Here is a 21,137-nt window from a genome sequence, read left to right on the forward strand (position 1 = left end):
CCTATTCAAACCACCATGTTGTCCTAATAGGCTCCAAAGCCAGCACCCATTGAAATTGTCTCAAGCTCCTTCTTTTCTCAAATAGCATTTACAAAGTAAATTAAACAACGCACCGCAATGTAAGAGACTTTAGAGTCTACATGAAGAGTGAGAAGTCTGTGTTATATACCTTTCCATCGGCAGAAAAGTCTTGTTTGCCATGTCCCCTTGCCTGGGTCCTCATCAGAGACTGCAACAATGCTCTCTCTCTCTCTCTCTCTCTCTCTCTCTCTCTCTCTCTCTCTCTCTGGCAAAGGTAGCTTTGGCTTCATGCTCCTGGTTTCCTCCACCTAACAACATCTCCACCGTAACAGCAGCCGCAGCAGTGTGCACCACTGCGTTTCACCTGTTGTATCAGCCCATATTATAGACAGGTGGGGCCTAAGCTATACGATTAAAGAAACATCCGTATGTTTGCCGTGGAGCCTGCCCTTTAGAATGTGCACTGAAAGTCAGCATGCACCGTGTTCCATTTATAAATCAATATGTGCTCTAAATGTCACAGAAAAGAACAGAATGGATGACGCCTTGAGCTCTCCTATTAATTTCGTAAGGTTAAAAGTGATGTCCACAGATCTACCAGAGGTAATGTTTGCTGAACCTCACCTTGTTTTTAAATTAGAATTAAATATTCGAGTAACCCATCTTCCTTGTTGCAGTGAGAAACCTCACTGAGGTTGTTCCCCGGCTTCTGGGTCAGCTCCGTACTGTGGAGCAGAAGCGGCCTGCAAGCAATGTTTCGGCCAGCATCCAGAGGGTCCGAGAGCTCATCGCTCAGACCAGGAGTGTTGCCAGCAAGGTATGTGGTGAGAGGTGGGGAAAGGACACTGAGTTCCAATCCCTCAGCAGCTCCTGAGGCCTGGCACCTTCCTAATATGCCAGTTACTAGAATCACATGAGAAGCTTTGGAAAGTCAACCTGTAGGGTGTGGTGTCATATGGCTATAGTCCGAGCACTCAGAGGCAGAGGGAAGAAGAAACCACGGCAAGTTCCAGGCCAGCTTCACCTACACCACAAGTACCCAGCCACCGGGCTTCAAGGCCAGATTACATCTCAGGAAACATACAAATAAAGAAACCTTCTTTTTAAAAGGTAAACCAATGAAAGCTCGGCAACTCATCGTCTTTTAAGTCACAGGGTTATCCTAACGTGGAGCCAGAATTAACCACAAAGTTCTAGTCAGAGAAGCACACAGACAACAGAAATCCATTTAAGCTTCGATCAAAAGATTCAACCCAGTGTTAGAATTATTCGTTTTTAATGGCTGTGTTACTGCAGTTCGCATACGGAATAGTCTTGTCCCTCTGTCCCACCTGCAAACTTCCCTGGTACAACACATATTATGTGAAAGTTTTATTGATTGCTCTGCAGACTTAACCAAGGAATCACAAGGGGAAGGAACTAAGCAAAGGTGGGCACCTTAGGCTCTGTTAATGAGGCCACGGAGCAACACCACACCTGGAGCCAGCATTGTCAGAGCAGGTCCCAACCCAATTACCATCCCCATATGCCAAACGAGGACTCGTGTGTGGGCCTCTCTTTAATTTGTTTTTATTGATTTATAGATCAACCTCATTTTTTACAACCAAATAAGAATTGCACCAAACATAGCTAGACATAGGGATACACGCCTTCAATCCTAGCACCCAGGAGGCAAAGGCAGATGGATCTCAGAGTTTGAGCCAGCCTGCTCTACAAAGTAAGTTCCAGGATAGCCAGGGCTACACACAGAAACCCTGTCTTGAGAAGAATTAAAAAGGGAGGAAGAGGAGGAGGAAGATGATGATGGGGAGGGGAGGGGGAGGAGGAAGAAGAGGAGAAAAAGAGGAGGAAGAGGAGGGGGAGGAGGAGAAAGAGGGGCAGAAGGAGGGGAGAAGGAGGAGGAAGAGGGAGAGGAGGAAGAGGGGGAGAAGGAGGAAGAAGATGATGATGATGGTGAGGAGGTTGGGGAGGAGGAAGAAGATGACGATGGGGAGGGGGAGGAAGTGGAGGGGGAGGGAGAGGGGAAGGGGGAGGAAGTGGTGGGGGAGGAGGAGGGGGAGGAAGAGGAGGAAGAGGAGGAGGAAGAGGAAAGGAGGAGGAGGAAGAGGAGGAGGAGAAGGAGGAGGAAGAGGAGGAGGAGGAGAAGGAGGAGGAGGAAGAGGAGGAGGAGGAAGAGGAGGAGGAGGAAGAGAAGGAGGAAGAAGAGAAGGAGGAAGAGGCAATCATACTAAACCAAACATACATCTAGGGACTGGTAGAAACAAGACTAAGAAATTAGTTGTTGTCTAGCACTGTGGATTATTCTTGGTAATTACATGTGACTTTCAAGCATTGTGTAAGAAAGGCTGCTGCCTTATGAATTATCTTATTTGGATAGCTCTGTGAATATTTCATGACTTATTATCTTTAAAATACATCAAGAAATGACATTTTAAACTGAGGGTAGTGGCGCATGCCTGTAATCCCAGAATTTTGGGGGTAAAGACAGAGAATTGTGGGTTTAAAGCCATCCTGAATGCGTAAGAAGTTTCTAGGACAATACAGTGAGACTGTGTAAAATACAGTGAGGAAAATAAGAGTCATCTTAAAAAATGCAGTTTTTGTTATTGTTTTCTTGGTGATATTATTCAATATACTTTATATTGAGTTATAACACTGGAGTCCTGGTCACACAGCAAAGGTCATTTTCTAAAGACAGACTACCCAGCCATTGGGCTCTCACTCAGCTCCAAAGGGAGACGGTTTCTCAGTTCTACAGGTAGGGTCCAGTCCCACACACTGCTTAATTGGTTGTTGGGATACATGGATCTCTACTCAACAAACGGGAGACAGCTGTGCCCCAAGCACTGGGGAATAGACCCTCAAGCTATGTGACTGTACACATCAGCCCAATCAATATTAGCTGATGTAAATACACCTAATCATTCAGAAAGGTTCGTATAGACAGCGTGGGTATACATGTTGTCAAACGCCCTAAAAAATCCTTCACGAATCTAATCAGTTCCTGGTGTCATCTTGGGCCTCTAAGAACTGTGCTGAGAAGGTGCTTTGCCTTTCTGAGAAGCATCATAGGAAATGGCTTAAGAAACTTCTTAATACAAGTCTTACAAGGCGAGAGCCAGGGGCTGGAAGGTGCCTTACAGCTTCCGACTTCTTCTCACCGCCTGTCTATTACGTCATTTTCCAGAAGAATATTAAGTGGGTAACGTAGGACTGCTCTTATTACAACCTTGGGGAGAAAGTTCCAGCAGCTTAAGTTCCCAGGATGCATTTCACTTCTCCCAAACGATTAATTCTTCTATGCATTGTAGATTCATTATAAATTGCCAACGTCACGACCAGCCAAGTGTCCCTTCCTCTTGTTTAGTTCGCCAGCCCGAGTGTGTAGAGCCTTATGGAGCTGTGCTTGCCCTTGTCCTTGGTCACTGTTTGCTCTTGTGCTCTCTTAGCCCGTTTTAGCCTAAACCTATTGTGTTGTAATCTGCCCTGAATATTTTCTCGGAGAATACAGAAGTAGATAAAGTTATGGAGGCAAGTAGGGGTTCCTCTGGAATCTCCAGGAGAGCACTCTGCCCCTTTCTTCAAGGCGCTTTCAGCGGAACAACTTTGTGTTTCCAGATCCAGGTTTCCATGATGTTCGATGGCCACTCGGCCGTCGAAGTTCACCCCAAAGTCAGTGTGGATGACCTGAAGGCCTTCACCTCCATCAGCTTGTACATGAAGCCTCCTCCCAAGCCGGCGGAGCCCACTGGGGCCTGGGTAGAAGATCAGTTTGTCCTCTACCTCGGAAGCAAAACCGTAAGAGCATAGCATGGGGATTTGAAGGAGACTGTTCCCTCTGCCTCAAACAAAGCTGTCGAGAAAAGCAAATTCCCACTCTGATAGTAAAGGCCAGAAGTCACTTTAATGGCGGGACACAGCTGTGGTCGAAGGGCAAGAGATCCTGGGGGGCTGGGGCATATTTCTGGCACTGCTGTCTGGCAGCATCCCATTACTTATATGAATGAATCTAAACAAAGCATTCGAAGGCTTTTGGAATAACTGTAGCCTTCGTTCGTGGATGCTGAATCCTGTTTAAAGATGCATAGGGACTGGTTTTGTCAAGGTATGTGATGCCTCTGTTAGCCTGACAATGCTGGCACAGTCCTGGCAGCCATCAATCAGTACTGCCATTCCCATGATCCTTCAGTAGTTTCCCCCTCTCCTCACCCCTCCCACCAATGCAGTACGCACTCGGAGGTAGATAGCACAGGGATAGCACATGCCAGTTGTAAACTCAGGGAGGGTGGAAATGGAGAACAGATGCCAGTCTAGCAGCAGCTGGAAGTGGTCGTTTGGGCCGGAAGTTGACTGTACCCAGCAACTCATAGGACCCATGATTGTGCTTTCCAGAAATAAAAACAGATGATACCACTTGTGTGTGTTATTACTTGATGATTTTATCACTTATCTTACTAAGTGACTTCTTGACATCTCAGGCCAAAAAAGAGTACATGGGTCTGGCAATCAAAAATGATAACCTGGTCTACGTTTACAATTTGGGGACCAAAGATGTGGAGATTCTCCTGGATTCCAAGCCCGTGAGCTCCTGGCCTGCTTACTTTAGTATTGTCAAGATTGAGAGGTACGGTGACTCCGTGGCAAATGGCTTTCTGAACGCGCGTGCGCGCGCACACACACACACACAGACACACCACACACACACACACACACACACACACTTCTTGTGGATGTCGTAAGTGCCTTTTTCTTTTCCATCTCACTCCTTTTCTTCGCTATTATTATATTTCTTCCCAAACACCTGAGTGAGATAAAAGAAAAAAATACTAGAAAAAAAAAAAAAAAGAGAAAGGTCCTTTCTAAATAGCAACCTGATTACTAGATCATTTTACCTTTCTGTAAGTTAATATTTAAAAGTAGGATGTCGGCTTTTCTACTTTTCTTCTGTAATTAATATTTCTGTATGTGCACAGCAATACGATACATTCGAATAGCCTGGTATTTTTGATGAAGTGACGTTCACATTTTGACACAATAAAAGTATTTTCTGGGGAGGTGGAAGGGAGTTGGGGGGAGCACCCTCATAGAAGTGGGGACGGGGTTGGGATAGGGGGTTTTGAGAGGAAAGGAGAAAGCATTTGAAATATAAATAAAGAAAATATCCAATAAAAGAAAAAAATTTTTTAAAAAGTATTTTCTGCAAACTGTCCAAGATGATGTAAGTGACAAGCCTTTCTCTCACCAGGGTAGGGAAACATGGAAAGGTGTTCTTGACAGTCCCCAGTCTCAGCAGCACAGCAGAAGAAAAGTTTATTAAGAAGGGGGAGTTTGCAGGAGACGACTCCTTGCTGGATCTGACCCCTGAGGATACTGTGTTTTACGTTGGCGGGGTTCCTGCAAACTTCAAGGTGAGCTGGAGAGCTTCATCTGGCTCAGTGAAGGCCTGAGGTAGTTCTTTAACAAATCCATGACCCCAAAATGAAGGAGGAAGGGAAGTCAGCTACCACGGTAAGAGCTCAGTTCAATGGGTGGTAGAAATCTGGACCAGAATCTATAAGTCTGCTGCCCCAACCTGGTCCCTACTACACACATTTTCAATGTCGGGTGTTTGCAGGTTGCAGCTAACACTTGAGGATTAATTAATGACATTTTGATAATGTAAAGGTGATGAATATTACTCCAGGAAAGAATTGGTATTATCTAGAACAAGAATGTTTGTACTGGGTTGGATCTAGATTTCAGGGTTGCACGCGGGATCTAGATTTCAGGGTTGCACGCGGCAGTTTCAAACGCCGTTACCTAAAATGTATAGGCATGGTTAAAACACGAAATGAGAAAAGGTAAGACCCAGGGGAGAACATGAGACCTCCCAGAGTGGGTGAAGGGAAGCCCGAGAAAGTGAGAGGTCAGTCTCAGGCCTTCCACTCCAGGACTGTTGCTTACAGTCCTGAGCGCATTGTTGACCCTCTCTTGAGAGTTATTCTGTTTCTATGAGGTGAGGAATACCCATCTCACAGAATTGGTATGACAGCCGGTTTCATTGTGAACTTGTCATTAAGGTTATGTAGTATATCTAGTCCATACTCAGTAAATACCAGTTCTCCAGGAAGACATGTTATCTGCTTATCTAAGTCATCTGCCGTACCGAGACCAACTCCAGTGTAGAAAGATGCTTGTATCAGAGGGCCCAGAGTGGGTCCCCTCTGATCCACTGTCAGCTTCGTTCTCCGTTCTGCCACTTCTGCACGAGACATGACCATGGACTGATTGGTTTTATCTCCCTGCCGTACAGCTCCCGGCCAGCTTAAACCTGCCCAGCTACTCAGGCTGCCTGGAGCTGGCCACTCTGAATAATGATGTAATCAGCCTGTACAACTTCAAGCACATCTACAACATGGACCCAGCTAAGTCGGTGCCCTGTGCCAGGTGAGCGACAGTTCAGAGCTCAGAGCCTTTGACATCTAGGCACAGGCAGCGGACGGGCCAAGTGTGAGAGCAGACGGGCCAAATGTGAGGCAGTGCACTGGTTCTTAAAGTCTTCTTTGGGAAAAGGATGTGTAAGGTTGTGTAAGTGCCAGGCCTGCAATACATGCCTTTTCCTCTGCCATAGGTGAACATACACAGCAATATATATATATATATATATATATATATATATATATATATATATATGTGTGTGTGTGTGTGTGTGTGTGTATACACATATTGCATATATATTGTATATATATAGTACAGATAGATACTATATATACATATTATATATGATATATGTACAATGTATATGTGTAGATATATTTTATAGTTTATGTATATGTATAATATATATTATACATGGTGTATATATATAATATAGTATAGCTATGTATGTATATATGTATGTACATATATATGTATATGTGTGTATATATGTATATATGAGATATATAGTATGGATATACATATATCCATATGCATAGACATATATGTATGTGTTCTATATATTTGATTTAGGATTCTAAGATCAGAGGTTTCCAGGAGACTTCAACTATCCTAGTACGTAGGGTGAAGGGGAAACTCATTTAAAATAGACCATTTGATTTATTTCTATCCATCCGTCACTTGCATGCCATCAGGACAGTGGACGATGTTCTGAAATTAGGTTCCAGGGTCTGTCTCACCTGGAAAGCAAACCAAACCTGTAACATGCATGGGACCCTGTGTTCTGTTCCAGGGATAAACTGGCTTTCACTCAGAGCAGGGCTGCCAGCTACTTCTTCGATGGCTCCAGTTACGCTGTGGTGAGGGATATCACCAGGAGAGGGAAATTTGGCCAGGTGACTCGCTTTGACATAGAGATTCGAACACCAGCTGACAATGGCCTCGTGCTCCTGATGGTCAATGGAGTAAGTAACAGGAAGTCCTATGTATTCCCCTGCCCTTCGTTTGCGTTCTGCTACTCCCTTCCCCAGGGTATGTCATGCCATCAAAATGAATACCTAGTTTAGAAAGCAAAATTGGATTTATTTTTCTCCAAGAAAATTATGACAGCATTAAGTAAGAGCAATTCTGAGATGCACTTATCCACACTTCAACTTGTATATATAATAAAATTATTGTTAAATATGCAATATATTAATATACCCTTTTATAATTTTTTAAAAACTTGAAAAAGTTCACCATCAAGATATATTAAGATGTTTTCCTTATAAGTCATATACATTTGGCAAATACAGACATAAATATATCATGAAATATTCAAAAGTCACAATAAAACAATAAACAATATTAAATAGAAATTTAAATATAAATATTTAATTAAAATGAAATTAATTCTCATTTACTAAGAAAACCTTATAAAAAACTTTGAATTCACTAAGAATGCTTTATTATCAATAATAGCAATGTTAGTGAGAGTAGTTTAATAAAATGCGATTTTTTTTTAATAATTTTTCAACTCTTTGCAATATAGTGATTCCAGAATGACATCCTAAATCCAATTTCAACTGTTTAATTTCACACTTCACCTGGCTCAGGTAACCTTTGCTATTTGGCTGGTCCATTTTCTCCCCTGAAGTCAGTTCTTCAGAGCAAATTAGATATTATATTATCTTTTAAACTTTAATAAAATTGTTCCAAGCCACTACTCATCTTCTTCGAAAGATTTCTAAATAGGTTAGCAATCTTTTCTCACACACGAAAAAATGGGAGTGTAGTTATGACTTGATACTGTGACCAGAGACTGAGAATTTTCACACGATCTGATCACAAGGTGGACACCACCATTTGACTCTGCTAGGACTTCCTGTGGAGATATAAAAGGGCTGACACTGGAAATTGATATGTATTTTATGGTTGGAAAAAATAGTGCTGATGGAGAATTGTTTGCAAAAACCTTAACAACTGATGGGATTTTACTGTGATCTCTCCTCCTGTGCACAAATCAAACCTCAGTTGTCTTTGTCCACCTCCTATAACCACTCTCTGCTCCCTCCTCTCCCGCTCCCTAGAATCCGACAGCTCTAAGACAAGAGGTTTGGGGAGATAGAACATTGTTTCATTGCCAAAATCATTTAACAAAAGAAAAATGTCCTCAAAATATTTTCAAACAATCTTTTATCAACACTAAAACTTCCAGGGGTGGGGGGAGTTGGGGGAGGGGCATAGAGAGAGAGAACATGCGTCTTTCTCGTCCACTGGTGTAATTCCCTTCGTTGTGAGGCAATGTATCAACTGTGTTTCCTGACACGGCTAGGTCCCATGCTCCTGAAAGACATTTGTCAGCACATATAAACTTCAACAGTTTAAAATAACTCGTTCCATAACCAAAACTGTGCCTTTTAAGTTGACAGCATTGCCAAGACTTCCCAGGAAGTAACCAGCAGGCACCTACCTGTCCCACAGCACATCCATATTACTCTGCATCCCAATACAAAATGGCTGTCATCTCTCCAATAACCTCCAACAGATAGGCCCAAAGAGGGCACCCTGAGCCCTTCAAGTGTAGAACTCCATTCAGGAAGTCTCATCAGCTATGTGAAAGCTATAAAAGTCTGCAGATGAAGGCCCAGGGTCAATAATCTATATCAAAGATCACTTTCTATATTTCAGTTTTCTTGGTGGGGGAGATCATGCTCCCCCCCCCACCCCCCAACATGGTGTTCCTCTCTCTGTAGCCCTGGCGGACCTAGAGCTCATTCTATAGACCAGGCTAGCCAAGAACTCAGAAATCTGCCTGCCTCTGGGAAGAAGGCGTGTGCCGGCACTGCCTGGCTACTTCGGATTGTTTTGATGAGCATAAATAAAAATTAAAACATTTTCCCCGCCCCAGGGATTATTCCCTATGCCAAGGTACCTGCAAACTCCGTTCAGGATGTCTACACTTTGTGTAAAATGAAGACTTTCCCATGCTCGTTTATTTTTCAAATCCATTTCATTCCTGTGTCTATGTTCTGGAATGAAGAAGTGCAGCCAGCAAGTGATTTGCCCGCTGCCAGGTTATTTCTGCTCTTTCACGTCACCTGCCCTAAGTGCGTTCCAACTCCATCTGCATTTATGCAAACCCAGTGGCTCAGAGTAGTACAGGAATGGCCTTCTTTATCCGAGATCCGTATCTGTTGGCCTATTGCAGGAGCTGTGTAGCCTGTCTTGAAACAATTTTTCATTGTTGCCAATTTTCATCTTTGAGCGAATTTAGTGGCATCCCAGGGGCTATCATATTTTCAAAGGTTGTTTAACAACGGGGCAGTTGGAAAAGCCTGGCATACTCTCCTTTGTCTTGAAGAATCGACGGCCAATAGTGTGGACCCAGTACTCCATGCAGTGGTTTGTCACCTAAAAACAAGAGGATAGGCATTTTAAATTTTATGAAAGTATGAATGCTTTTATTAATATATGAGAAATACGTTTTGACTTTCCCAAGACAGGGTCTCTCTGTGTAGCCCTGGCTGTCCTGGAACTCACTCTGTAGACCAGGCTGGCCTTGACCTCACAGAGATCTGCCTGCCTCTGCCTCCTGAGTGCTGGGATTAAAGGTGTGCGCCACCATGATCTGGCTAATGAACATTCTTACTTTAATAGGACTTTTAACTTTTACTTTAATAAGACTTTCATGGGGTTGGGGATTTAGCTCAGTGGTAGAACGCTTGCCTAGCAAGCGCAAGGCCCTGGGTTCGGTCCCCAGCTCCGGAAAAAAAAAAAAAAAAAGAAAAAAGAAAAAAAGAAAGACTCTCATTAGGCTCCTTCAATCTTCAAAGAATTCCATTAGTAAAGAATTATAATAGCTCTCGAATTCAGCTAAATTTGGTTCTCCGTTCACGTCAGCGGCTGCGCCCATCTTACGGTTACTTCCTCTCTGCAGAGTATGTTTTTCAGCCTGGAAATGCGCAATGGCTACCTGCATGTGTTCTACGACTTTGGATTCAGCAACGGACCCGTGCATCTTGAAGACACATTGAAAAAGGCCCAGATCAACGATGCGAAATACCATGAGGTGCGTCGGGCGGGCTTGGGTTCTGACACTTGGATCTATGTATGTGACCCGGTGACCTAATGCAGTAGTGGGGTAGTAAACCAAATCCGTTCACATCCAAGAGCAACTGATGTACCCCCATAGATTCTACCCACGGAACACCCGTGTTGACATCTCTATCCAAAAAGCTACTAGAACGTCTCTTCTCACCAAAGGGGACTCATTGACCGAAAGTCTTGTTAATCTTGAATGTCTTGATTACAATAGAAGACCTATAAAAATTCTGTATATATGTTGAACATTACAAAGATCCCATACACCTTGAGTCCCATTCATATAAGGAGGTTATGTAAGTAAATAAAGAATTTTCTCTTGAACTTTTTTCTCTAGATTTTTCTCATGAAGAAGATCCCAAAAGTACCCTTCACCCACACCAACAACTAAATATATAGTTAATAAGCCATATATCGGAAGTAATATCTTTTAAATTGAGCCCAAATGCAGTGACTAGCCGGCTACATTTCCCTTTCCGGTTCAATGCCCAGAGGCTTTCGAAGGATGGCTTTCAATAATTAAAGAACTTAATTGTTTGTCTGCAGACTCAATACAACTAGTCAGTGTCTTTTAAATACTTCAGTACTTACTTATGCAAATCTAGTAATTCACAATAACCTAGAAAGGTTTCTAAAACCTGACACCTCGGTAGCACGCACTCTACAATCCAGAACGTCTCTGCTTAGGCATAAAGCGTATGTCCATGCTGCCCGGTGCTGGGGCGGGGGGGGGGATGGAGAATGAGTTGTCCTATGGAGAAAGCTCTTGTTGTGGTGGAGGAATACATTTTAGAGGCTAAACAACACAATGCCATTACAAATACCAATAATTAGAATTTGTAGTTCAGCGGTGGAGCACTGTCCTCGCAAGTGTCAGGCTTCCTGCTTTTAAACCCTTGTGCAGGTAGAGTGACACATATTCGTGTACCCATGAGACCTGGGTTACAGTCCCAGCAACATGAAAGAAAAGTATTTTTTATCAGGAGGTTAGAGCTGATGTTATATGTGTTTAGATAGACAGACAGACAGATAGATACCACAAGGGGGTGCAATGAAGTGATGAAACTTAAAAGAAATATTAGATATTGTTAACTTGATTGGGCTAATAATATAACGAATATTTTCAAATGCCCAAACAAATTATATAATCTGTTTAAATATGTGCAGTTCTATAATCAGTGATGCCTTAATGATATATGCTTATAAGTTCTTTATACATCCCCTCAGAAGACTCAGGAGAAAACTTTAAAAACAGGATAGAAAACTGTAGCTTAGGCTACTTCCTTTCCCAGAAAAGAGGGTTGGGGATTTAGCTCAGTGGTAGAGCACTTGCCTAGCAAGTGCAAGGCCCTGGGTTCGGTCCCCAGCTCCGGAAAAAAAAAAAAAGGCACAAGAATCATATAGATGCAGACAATACGTTGGCACATAAAACGGGAAGCCATGATTTGTATATGCAAAGGTGTTCCCCCAGGAAATGTAAACTATGAGTTTACATTATATAAAAACCATAGCTTTCATACCAGTGAGTAAAAAAGGAAACTCTATCCCCTACCTTGTGAATAAAGAACACAGGTGGTTGTAACCAAGGTAGTTAAAATACATTTCATCTTTCTATAAACAAACAAAAGAATCAACTGTTAACCTAACTTACAATACGTCACTTCTCTCAGATCTCAATCATTTACCACAATGACAAGAAAATGATTTTGGTGGTGGACAGACGGCATGTTAAGAGCACAGACAATGAGAAGAAGAAGATACCATTCACAGACATCTACATTGGAGGTGCGCCCCAAGAAGTCTTACAGTCCAGGTAAAGCCTTGTGAATATATAGCTTTTCACTGCTAATGATAAGATAAAACTAAAATTTAAAAAATTAGAATAGGGACAAAAGCAACCAAACATCAAAAAGAGCCAAAGAAAAGGCAGGAGAAACATATAGATGCAGACAATATGTTGGCGCATAAAACGGGAAACCATGATTTGTATACACAAAGGATCTGTAAGGTTTTTAAAAAACAAAACAACAGTGCTCTGACGACATTATGAGACAAAGATGTTGTTGTGTTGGTCACTTACTGCTGAGAATGGGACCTACCCTAAAGAGTGGTTTGTCTGGGCTGGGTGGTGGTAGCACACAGCCTTAGTCCCAGTACTCGGCAGACAGAGGCAGAGGCAGGCTGATCTCTAAGTTTGGGACCATTCTGGTCTACAGAGAGAGTTCCAGGACAGCCAGGGCTATAAAGAGGAACCCTGTCTCAAAGACAGAGAGGGAGGAGAAAGGGAGAGGGGGAGAGGGAGGGAGGGAGGGAGGGAGGGAGGGAGGGAGGGAGGGAGGGAGGGACAGACACAGACACAGAGAGACAGAGAGACAGAGAGACAGAGAGAGACAGAGAGAGCTTTGTTTCTTCAGTAAGAATCCCTTGAAGAAAACTAATTTTTCATTTGCAGGTAGCTGTCAATTGAAGAAGCTTCTGGGTTAGGGATAGGGATGTCTGTCCACTTCTCCCTTCAGCTCTAGGACCCCATCTGGTGCAGACCTGCACAGGCCCTGAGGTCCAGCCATCTGACATTCTCTAGGGCTTGCCTCTAGCTTTCCTTGATTAGAATATGCTACAAATAAGGCCAACCCCATCAGAAGATCTCTGAAAGCCTGAGGTCAAATCCTATCTTGGAATTTATTATGTAAGAAAACAAGTTTCTTTCCAATTTCTATGAAATTGCCAAGAGTATTTTCTATCTGTTGCATATCAACTCGGTCTCAAGAATTTATTTAAAAAATTGAATGCTGACATTCATAAATATATAATAATATATATATCATTTGATCATTAAAGAAGTAGCAATTGAAAATGGAAGTTAAAAGGTTTTGAAAACTATAAAGTAAGTGAGTTGTTCTGACTTGAAGAAGTTTACTGGGGTTGGGGATTTAGCTCAGTGGTAGAGCACTTGCCTAGCAAACGCAAGGCCCTGGGTTCAGTCCCCAGCTCCGAAAAAAAAAAAGAAAAAGAAAAAGAAAAAATGAAGAAGTTTACTACACATAAAGGTTTGCACTTGTCAAAAAAGCATGAGGATCTAAATGGTTTTAAAGCTACTGAGACTGTGAGTCAGGAGATACCATATATATATATATATATTTACCTATGAGGACTGTTTCCTTTTCCAGGACCCTAAGAGCACATCTTCCCCTAGACATCAACTTTAGGGGATGCATGAAGGGTTTCCAGTTCCAAAAGAAAGATTTCAATTTACTGGAGCAGAAAGAAACCTTAGGAGTTGGTTATGGATGCCCAGAGGACTCCCTGGTAAGTACCATTCACTCAAGAGCTTTTTCACAGGTAAACATAATGCTTTCTACAGCTAGATCAGCCCTTTCTGCTTCTCTGGGATCTTTCTGCTGCCAAGAGAAAGAAAACCCATTAAAGCGGAAAGGCTGTGGGACTCACCTGTGCAGCTGCTCCGGTTCCCAGTGGACCTAGCATCCAAAGCCAGGAGAGACTACTTGCATACTGTCGGTCACTCGGGTGTAAGGAATGGGAGTGCTGAAACCCAGCGGCTGTAGGAACAGGGAGAGAAAGCTAATGCACCTGAACTCCAGCAAAAACAACCGAAACACGAACTTCTTGCAAAGCAGGCATGGGTCTTTGCATATGAAAACTCACATACATGCCCCATAATTACCAAAAATAAACACTATGTTTACCTTTTTTCCACACAGATCTCTCGCAGAGCATATTTCAACGGGCAAAGTTTTATTGCTTCAACTCAGAAAATATCTTTCTTCGATGGCTTCGAAGGAGGCTTCAATTTCCGAACGTTACAGCCAAATGGGTTACTGTTCTACTATGCCTCTGGGGTAAGTACTTGCTTTCCTCTGAGGAAACTCTGTGTAGCTGGTTTTTTGTTTTTCTATCAAAAACAAGTTTTAGGCATGATAAAAGTAAATTTTGATTCGAATATGACTCGCAGACACACAGACTATAAGATGCTAAATATGCTATATAAATATTTTAAATATAATACCTTTTTAATTCTTGAGAATTTTATACAATGTATCTGATCATATTCAAACACATACACACAAATGGCCATATGTATGTATGTATGCATGCATGCACGTATGTATGTATGTATGTGTATATATCTCTACATATAGATAGATATAGATATAGATATAGATATAGATATAGATATAGATATAGATATAGATATAGATATAGATATAGATATATAGATCTTGAGTCCAAATCCATTTTTGGTTGTGCATTCCACTAAACTTACACTATGCACACTTTGACTAGTTCTGAACCCTGAGCTCACTGCTATCCATTGCACAAAGAAACTCCTTGGATCGTATCTGAGAACTTCGCTCATCTTGGGTTAGAGATAAGAATTCAGAGTGCAGTTAGACACTATGTCTGTCTAGCAGAGTGATAGAGTAGGTTCATCCCTGAGGCCTGGGAGCTCCCCAACCATAGATCGTTGGCTAGATTGACAGTACCAGACATGTGGTTCCTTCCATAGAGCAGGCCTTAAGCCCCGAGAAGTTGATCACCTCTGTAGCATTCATGCCGCTATTACAATCACAGACATATCTTGGCCTGAAATTCAGTCCTGCCCCTCGGGAGTTGATGGGCAGAAAGGAGCCTGTAGACTCACCTGTGGAAAATTATGTCTTCATTTTCTCTAATTGAAAGAACACTGTCTCCTATTTTTAATATCGCAATGAACCACGGTAGTATTAGGAGTATTTCTGACTCTTGTCACTGAACTAAGTCACAAATACTTTCCATGTTATCGTTGGCGCAGGCACTTGACAGGATCACGTCTGCTCATTTCTACTAGTTGTGAAATGTGGAGGCCGTCAGGTCTACTGGGTCTTTTACTTAACGCCTTCACAAAGAAGACTAGTACTCTGTCTCACAAATTCCATTTTGCTATGTTGAGAGCAATATTTCGATGTACTAGATCACCTTCCTCTTCCTGTTATGTCTTTGTCCTAAGCATCTTGGACTATTGATTTATGAAGAAAAGCTCACACATCCACAGCCTGCCAGAAGCATCAATGGCAGCATAATGACCTCTAAGCATAAGAACAAAGACGCTCATGGTTTAACTTCTAAGTTAGAGACGTTACATGCTTCCTTGCATTTGAATTTACGACACAATACCCAACTCAGCTTACAAAACTTACATCAAAACTAAAGAGCTGGGCGTGTGGCTCAGGGGTAGCGAGCTGGTCTGACATGTTCAAAACCCGCGGTCCGTCTTCGTTCCCACGAAGACAAATAAGATCTGTAGAGGTCTGACAAAGCTAAGATTCAGCTGATGTAGCTCTCTCTATCCTACGATTTTTTTTAAAGATTTATTTATTTATTTATTATATATAAGTACACTGTCGCTGTCCTCACACACACCAGAAGAGGACATCAGATCTCATTACAGATGGTTGTGAGCCACCATGTGGTTGCTGGGATTTGAACTCAGGACCTCAGGAAGAGCAGTCGGTGCTCTTAACCGCTGAGCCATCTCTCCAGCCCGATACTACGATTTTTGAAAGCAAATTTTGCTTCTTACGCTAACCTGTAATCTGTCACCTCCTGGAAATTCATTTCTTTTGTATGTGTATGTTGGGATTTTGAACACGGGCTTGTACACACGTGTGCTTGTGCATGTGGAGGCCCAAGGGCAACCTCAGGTGTCATTCTTCCCCAAATGCCATCCACCTTGGACTTGTTTTGTTTTTGAGAAGGAGTCTTTCACTGGCAAAGTGGCCAGTGAGCCCTAGAAATCTACAGTCCCTGCCTCCCTAGTGCTGGGATTACAGGTGTGTACTGCAGTGCCCAGCTTCTGCATGGGTTCTAGAGAGCAAGTGGGGTCCTCATACCTGTTCTACAACCATTTTTTCCTCCTAGCCCTGTTATTTTTTTATTTCCAATGTAATTTAAGTCAAAAGCATCTATGACAAATAACAGAAAGCATTTTGTAGAACTTTTGCCCCAAATCTTGCCTCAGATTTCCCTGGTTCGTTAGATAATTTTCTTTCACAAACAGTAGACTGGGTCTATATGCAGTTCACAGGGTTTGTAGACTGAGCGCTGGCTTCAGAAGTTGATGTGCACGTAAGGAAAGGAAAACATTATGATCATCTGCTGATGCTTTAGAGCACACAGTAAGCAAATTCAGAAAAGACGTAATTCTGCTTCCTGAACGTTCTCTTCAGTCTTAATATATCAAAGAAGAGAAGCAACTTTTAAAAAACATAACAGTGAATTAACTCCAGTCTCCTCATCTAACTACATCCTCCTGGAGGCTGAAATACTGTCTTTCAGAGGTATCCCATGACAGTGATATGGTAGGAGTGCTTAGGTAAGGGAAGTCATTGAGACTAAGCCATCTCTTGGGAGGGCAAAACCACCAAAGGCTTTCAGTTCAAAATATGGATGCATCTTTCTTTTCCATTGAAGTATATGAAAGAAAGGAGAGAGAGAGAGAGAGAGACAGAGAAAGATTGTGTATGTGTACAAGAATATCCATGCCATGTGTAGTGGCCAAAGCACAACTCTTAGACATCGCTTCTCACCTTCTTCCTTGTTTTGAGGCAGCAGGCACTCTCTTGGATTTGCCACTTCCGTGGTTACTTCAGGCTAGCTGGCAGGCTTGCACCCTCTCACCTGTGTGTCCTGTCTTACCATAGCAATGCTGTCTTACAGACGCATTACTGGACCTAGTTTTTACATGGATTCTGGGGTTCTGAATTTAGTTCGCCAGGCTTTCAGAGCAAGCGTGTTTACCTGCTAAGCCACCTCCCCAGTCCTGAACACATCTATTTCTATAAGCAGCACTAACATGGGCAAAGGTGTTTAGTTGTTGTTGCTAGTCACTGAAATTATTCCACCGGCAAATTTTCTGCACACTGTGTATTCCTTAAGCAATGCCATGGAGTGAACTTTGAAAGCACATCTAGTTTTTATTCCTACTTAAACACCTGCGCTTGTGTTTCAGTCCGACGATGTGTTTTCCATTTCCCTGGACAATGGCACTGTCGTCATGGATGTAAAGGGCATCAAGGTAAAGTCAGCAGACAAGCAGTACCATGATGGGCTGTCCCACTTCGTCGTCACCACCGTCTCAGCCACAAGGTACTGCCCCCTCGCTTCCTGTACTTCCCCCAAGGATCTGGTTTGCAGGGCGTGCTTCTGACACAGTGCGGCTGTGGTTCCTAGGCTACATTGTTGCTTCTCTAGTGCTCCAAAGAGAGATGGAAGGAACCGCTCCTTACCTCCTTCTCAAAAGGATGCTACTCATTTTCAAGCGATACCAATAAGCCATCCTAGAGTTGTTTAACAAACTCAGACTCTTGGGCAGGGATGGGATGTTGCAAATAGAAAAGTTTCAGCAAATCCAAGTTTGTTTAGATTTTAAACCTAAAGAGTAAAGGATGTTACATTTATGACAGTATTTTAAAACTCTAACTTCATCTATATATATATACATATATATATATATATATGTATATATGTATAACTAAATTTCTTTCTCCTAAAACAAAATGTTTTGAAATGATAAACCTCTTTTGAAGACTGATGCTGCCCAGTCTCCTTGTGTGGAAACATCCTGTTCAAAGTAAATGCCAGTACAATTTCTCTAGACTCTGCTTCTAACGATTAGCCACCCAGTGTGCTGTGCACTGAAACTAGCCTCCCAGAAATGGGATGGCTGCCAGAGGTGTGCTCTGGTTTATCCACTAAGAAAATACTTGCATGGAGACTTAGATTCCAACCTCACTTTAGAGAGCCCTTCTTGCAGACCCGAATATTCAGCCATTTCCTCCTGGACCTCCTGAGAAATCTGTCTTTCCAATAAGATATTTCATTTTGACCCTGTGAGGAAACCTGCCTGTTCGGTTGAAAAGGGGCGTTCGGGGAAACGTGCTGTGTGGACAGACCCTTTCCTTTGCAGGTATGAACTAGTAGTAGACAAAAGCCGACTTGGGAGTAAGAATCCTACGAAAGGGAAGGCAGAGCCGACGCAAACAACCGAGAAGAAGTTCTACTTCGGTGGCTCGCCCATCAGCCCTCAGTATGCTAATTTCACTGGATGTATAAGCAATGCCTACTTTACCAGGTACGCGTTGTTCTTTATTGGTGAATGCGCCCGATTGATAATGGCCAATACAGTAGTGAAATGTTTACATCACCAAAACTGATGAGCACATCATTTATAATCCTTAACAGACAGTAATTAAAAGTTTGCATGCTTGAGCAACTGATATGCATGGGTTTGTAAGTGCCTTGCTCTTTAATTCCCGTACTGCTGTGGCTAAGGAAGACTTCATTTCTTCAGCTGCAAAACGCAGAAAACAAGTGCGCCTGCTCAGTGGGTTTGTCGTAGAAATCTGTGAGAAGGTACTTGCACAGTCTCTGGTATATAACAAGCTGTAAATATAAGATAGGATTACTTTGTACTGGTTATTAATAGTAAACTCCAGATAAGCATACCAAAGTCCTTGCTTAAAATGTAAGACTAAGCTCTTAATTTAATACAAAGCCACTGATCTAGGTCCTTAAGAGACAGTAGAGACTCGAAGGATGCAGACCATGCAAGAAACAGACTGAACACAGACTAGGAGACCCAGGCATGGTCCTAGCCATCCAGGGTCAGTCAGAATGTGGAATGCCAGAACGTAGTGTTAGCTGACTGAATGATGACTGTAGGACTCTTGGTAAGACAGGTAAGGCTTTATCACACGAACACTTGCTGATGCGCATGCACATGCATACACATGCACACGTGTGCACACACATGCACACGCACACATACACACCTATAGAGACACACACACGCACACATACACACACAGACACACACACATGCATGCACACATATACACACACATACACACACACATGCACACACACACACAGACATACACACACACAGACACACGCACACAGACACACGCACACACAGGCACACATATACACACACAGACACACACACACACACATGTACACGCACACACACGCGCACACACATGCACACACACACATATTTTTATCACCACAGATTCTTGCCATAGTTTTCCTAATATAATTACACACAGCACTTCAGGATGTTTCTTTCCTCTTACGAACAGGTTGGATAGAGATGTGGAAGTTGAAGATTTCCAGCGGTATTCTGAAAAGGTGCACACTTCACTCTATGAGTGTCCCATCGAGTCGTCACCTCTGTTTCTCCTTCACAAAAAAGGAAAGAATTCCTCAAAGCCTAAAACAAACAAACAGGTAAACAAACGCTAACACCATGCAGAATTCAACGTTGCCTTTGTGCTCAGACGCCCCAGCTGTGTTGCACCAAAGACTGCTCTCAGGAGCAGAGTTGGCCATTCAGTCCTACTCCTAATGGCCTTTTATTAATGGCGGTCAAGACAGTCCTACTGTGTGTGTGTGTGTGTGTGTGTGTGTTTTTTAATGTTTAGCACTATATCTATATAATCAGTAATATATATAATGCATATAAAATATATGTATGTTATATAAATTATGTTATATGTTATTTTATATTGTATATAAATTATATATTAGTTATATATGTTTTGTATCATATATAATATACAATGTAATAAATTATCCATATTTATAATTTATCTATATATAGATAAATAATGCATATGGTCTATATGATATATAAATATATAAATAATATATGGTCTATATTTAAATATATAATATAATCTATGGATTATATATAATATATTATATATTAATTGATTTTATTATACATTCTAGTATATAATTAGTTTATATATATAACATATACTATGATTCAGTAATAATTTCAAGCCTTTGTCACAGTCATGAAAATTACTAAAGTTTGTTTTGCTTTCTTAGCCTTTGTGTTCCCCCACCGTCGCGCACGGGTGGATATGTGCTGTCCCTTCATTAAATACTGAGCTGTAAGATGTCATCTCTGACTGCCGTTCTTTCTTAGACACTCATGCACATTATTCCATTCGTTACAAGTGAAAGCCACAGTCCCTTCCGTTCTCAGTCCAATCCTCCCCATCTCCTCCTTGGTGCAGTTGTAACAATGTTATAGCCTTGTTTCTCCACATTGCTTACAAGTTCTTAAATCCAGTAATAAGCTCTCCTCTTTCTATCCCCCACCACCTAACACCTACAGAAGGTACACAGCAACACTGATCTCTTTTATCTCTACCTATACCCACCCAATATTCTATAAATGTTTGCTTAAAATCCAATAAATTATTGCAAGTGAATTTATTCACACTTCTATTTTGCCTCAGAAATAAAGACTAAATAATCATTAAATATTATACACTAGCGCCACAACATTATGTTTTAGCATCAGCAGGGCAATTTGAAGGGCTACACCATAATGTTTAAAATTTATATATGTATGGAACTGTCAAAGAAAAGAATCATATTTTAAAATGCTGTTCTATATTGATTCTGTCACACAGAATTTCTTTATATAGCCTGAAACCAAAAATAATATTTAATATTTTGAAGCTTAACTTTGTTTAAGACTTCTTTATTCCTCGTGTATAAGTGTTCTGCCTGCATGTGTGTCTCTGCACTTTGTGCATGCC

At 41.9% G+C, this 21,137-nt stretch overlaps 1 protein-coding gene across 1 annotated transcript in view; it reads left to right on the forward strand.

Annotated features, from left to right (window-relative positions):
* The window catches only part of Lama4 (laminin subunit alpha 4), a 141,963-nt gene that overhangs the window by 103,350 nt on the left and 17,476 nt on the right, over positions 1–21,137 (forward strand). The window contains 13 exon segments of the mRNA NM_001309447.1: positions 699–838; positions 3,640–3,819; positions 4,500–4,645; positions 5,267–5,429; positions 6,314–6,447; positions 7,232–7,403; positions 10,358–10,489; positions 12,192–12,334; positions 13,689–13,827; positions 14,241–14,378; positions 17,528–17,664; positions 18,485–18,649; positions 19,662–19,809. Coding sequence (NP_001296376.1) covers positions 699–838; positions 3,640–3,819; positions 4,500–4,645; positions 5,267–5,429; positions 6,314–6,447; positions 7,232–7,403; positions 10,358–10,489; positions 12,192–12,334; positions 13,689–13,827; positions 14,241–14,378; positions 17,528–17,664; positions 18,485–18,649; positions 19,662–19,809 — 1,937 coding nt within the window.

This window comes from Rattus norvegicus, chromosome 20 (assembly GCF_021556685.1).
Source record: "Rattus norvegicus strain SHRSP/BbbUtx chromosome 20, alternate assembly SHRSP_T2T, whole genome shotgun sequence".
In the NCBI taxonomy this organism is placed as follows: domain Eukaryota; kingdom Metazoa; phylum Chordata; class Mammalia; order Rodentia; family Muridae; genus Rattus; species Rattus norvegicus.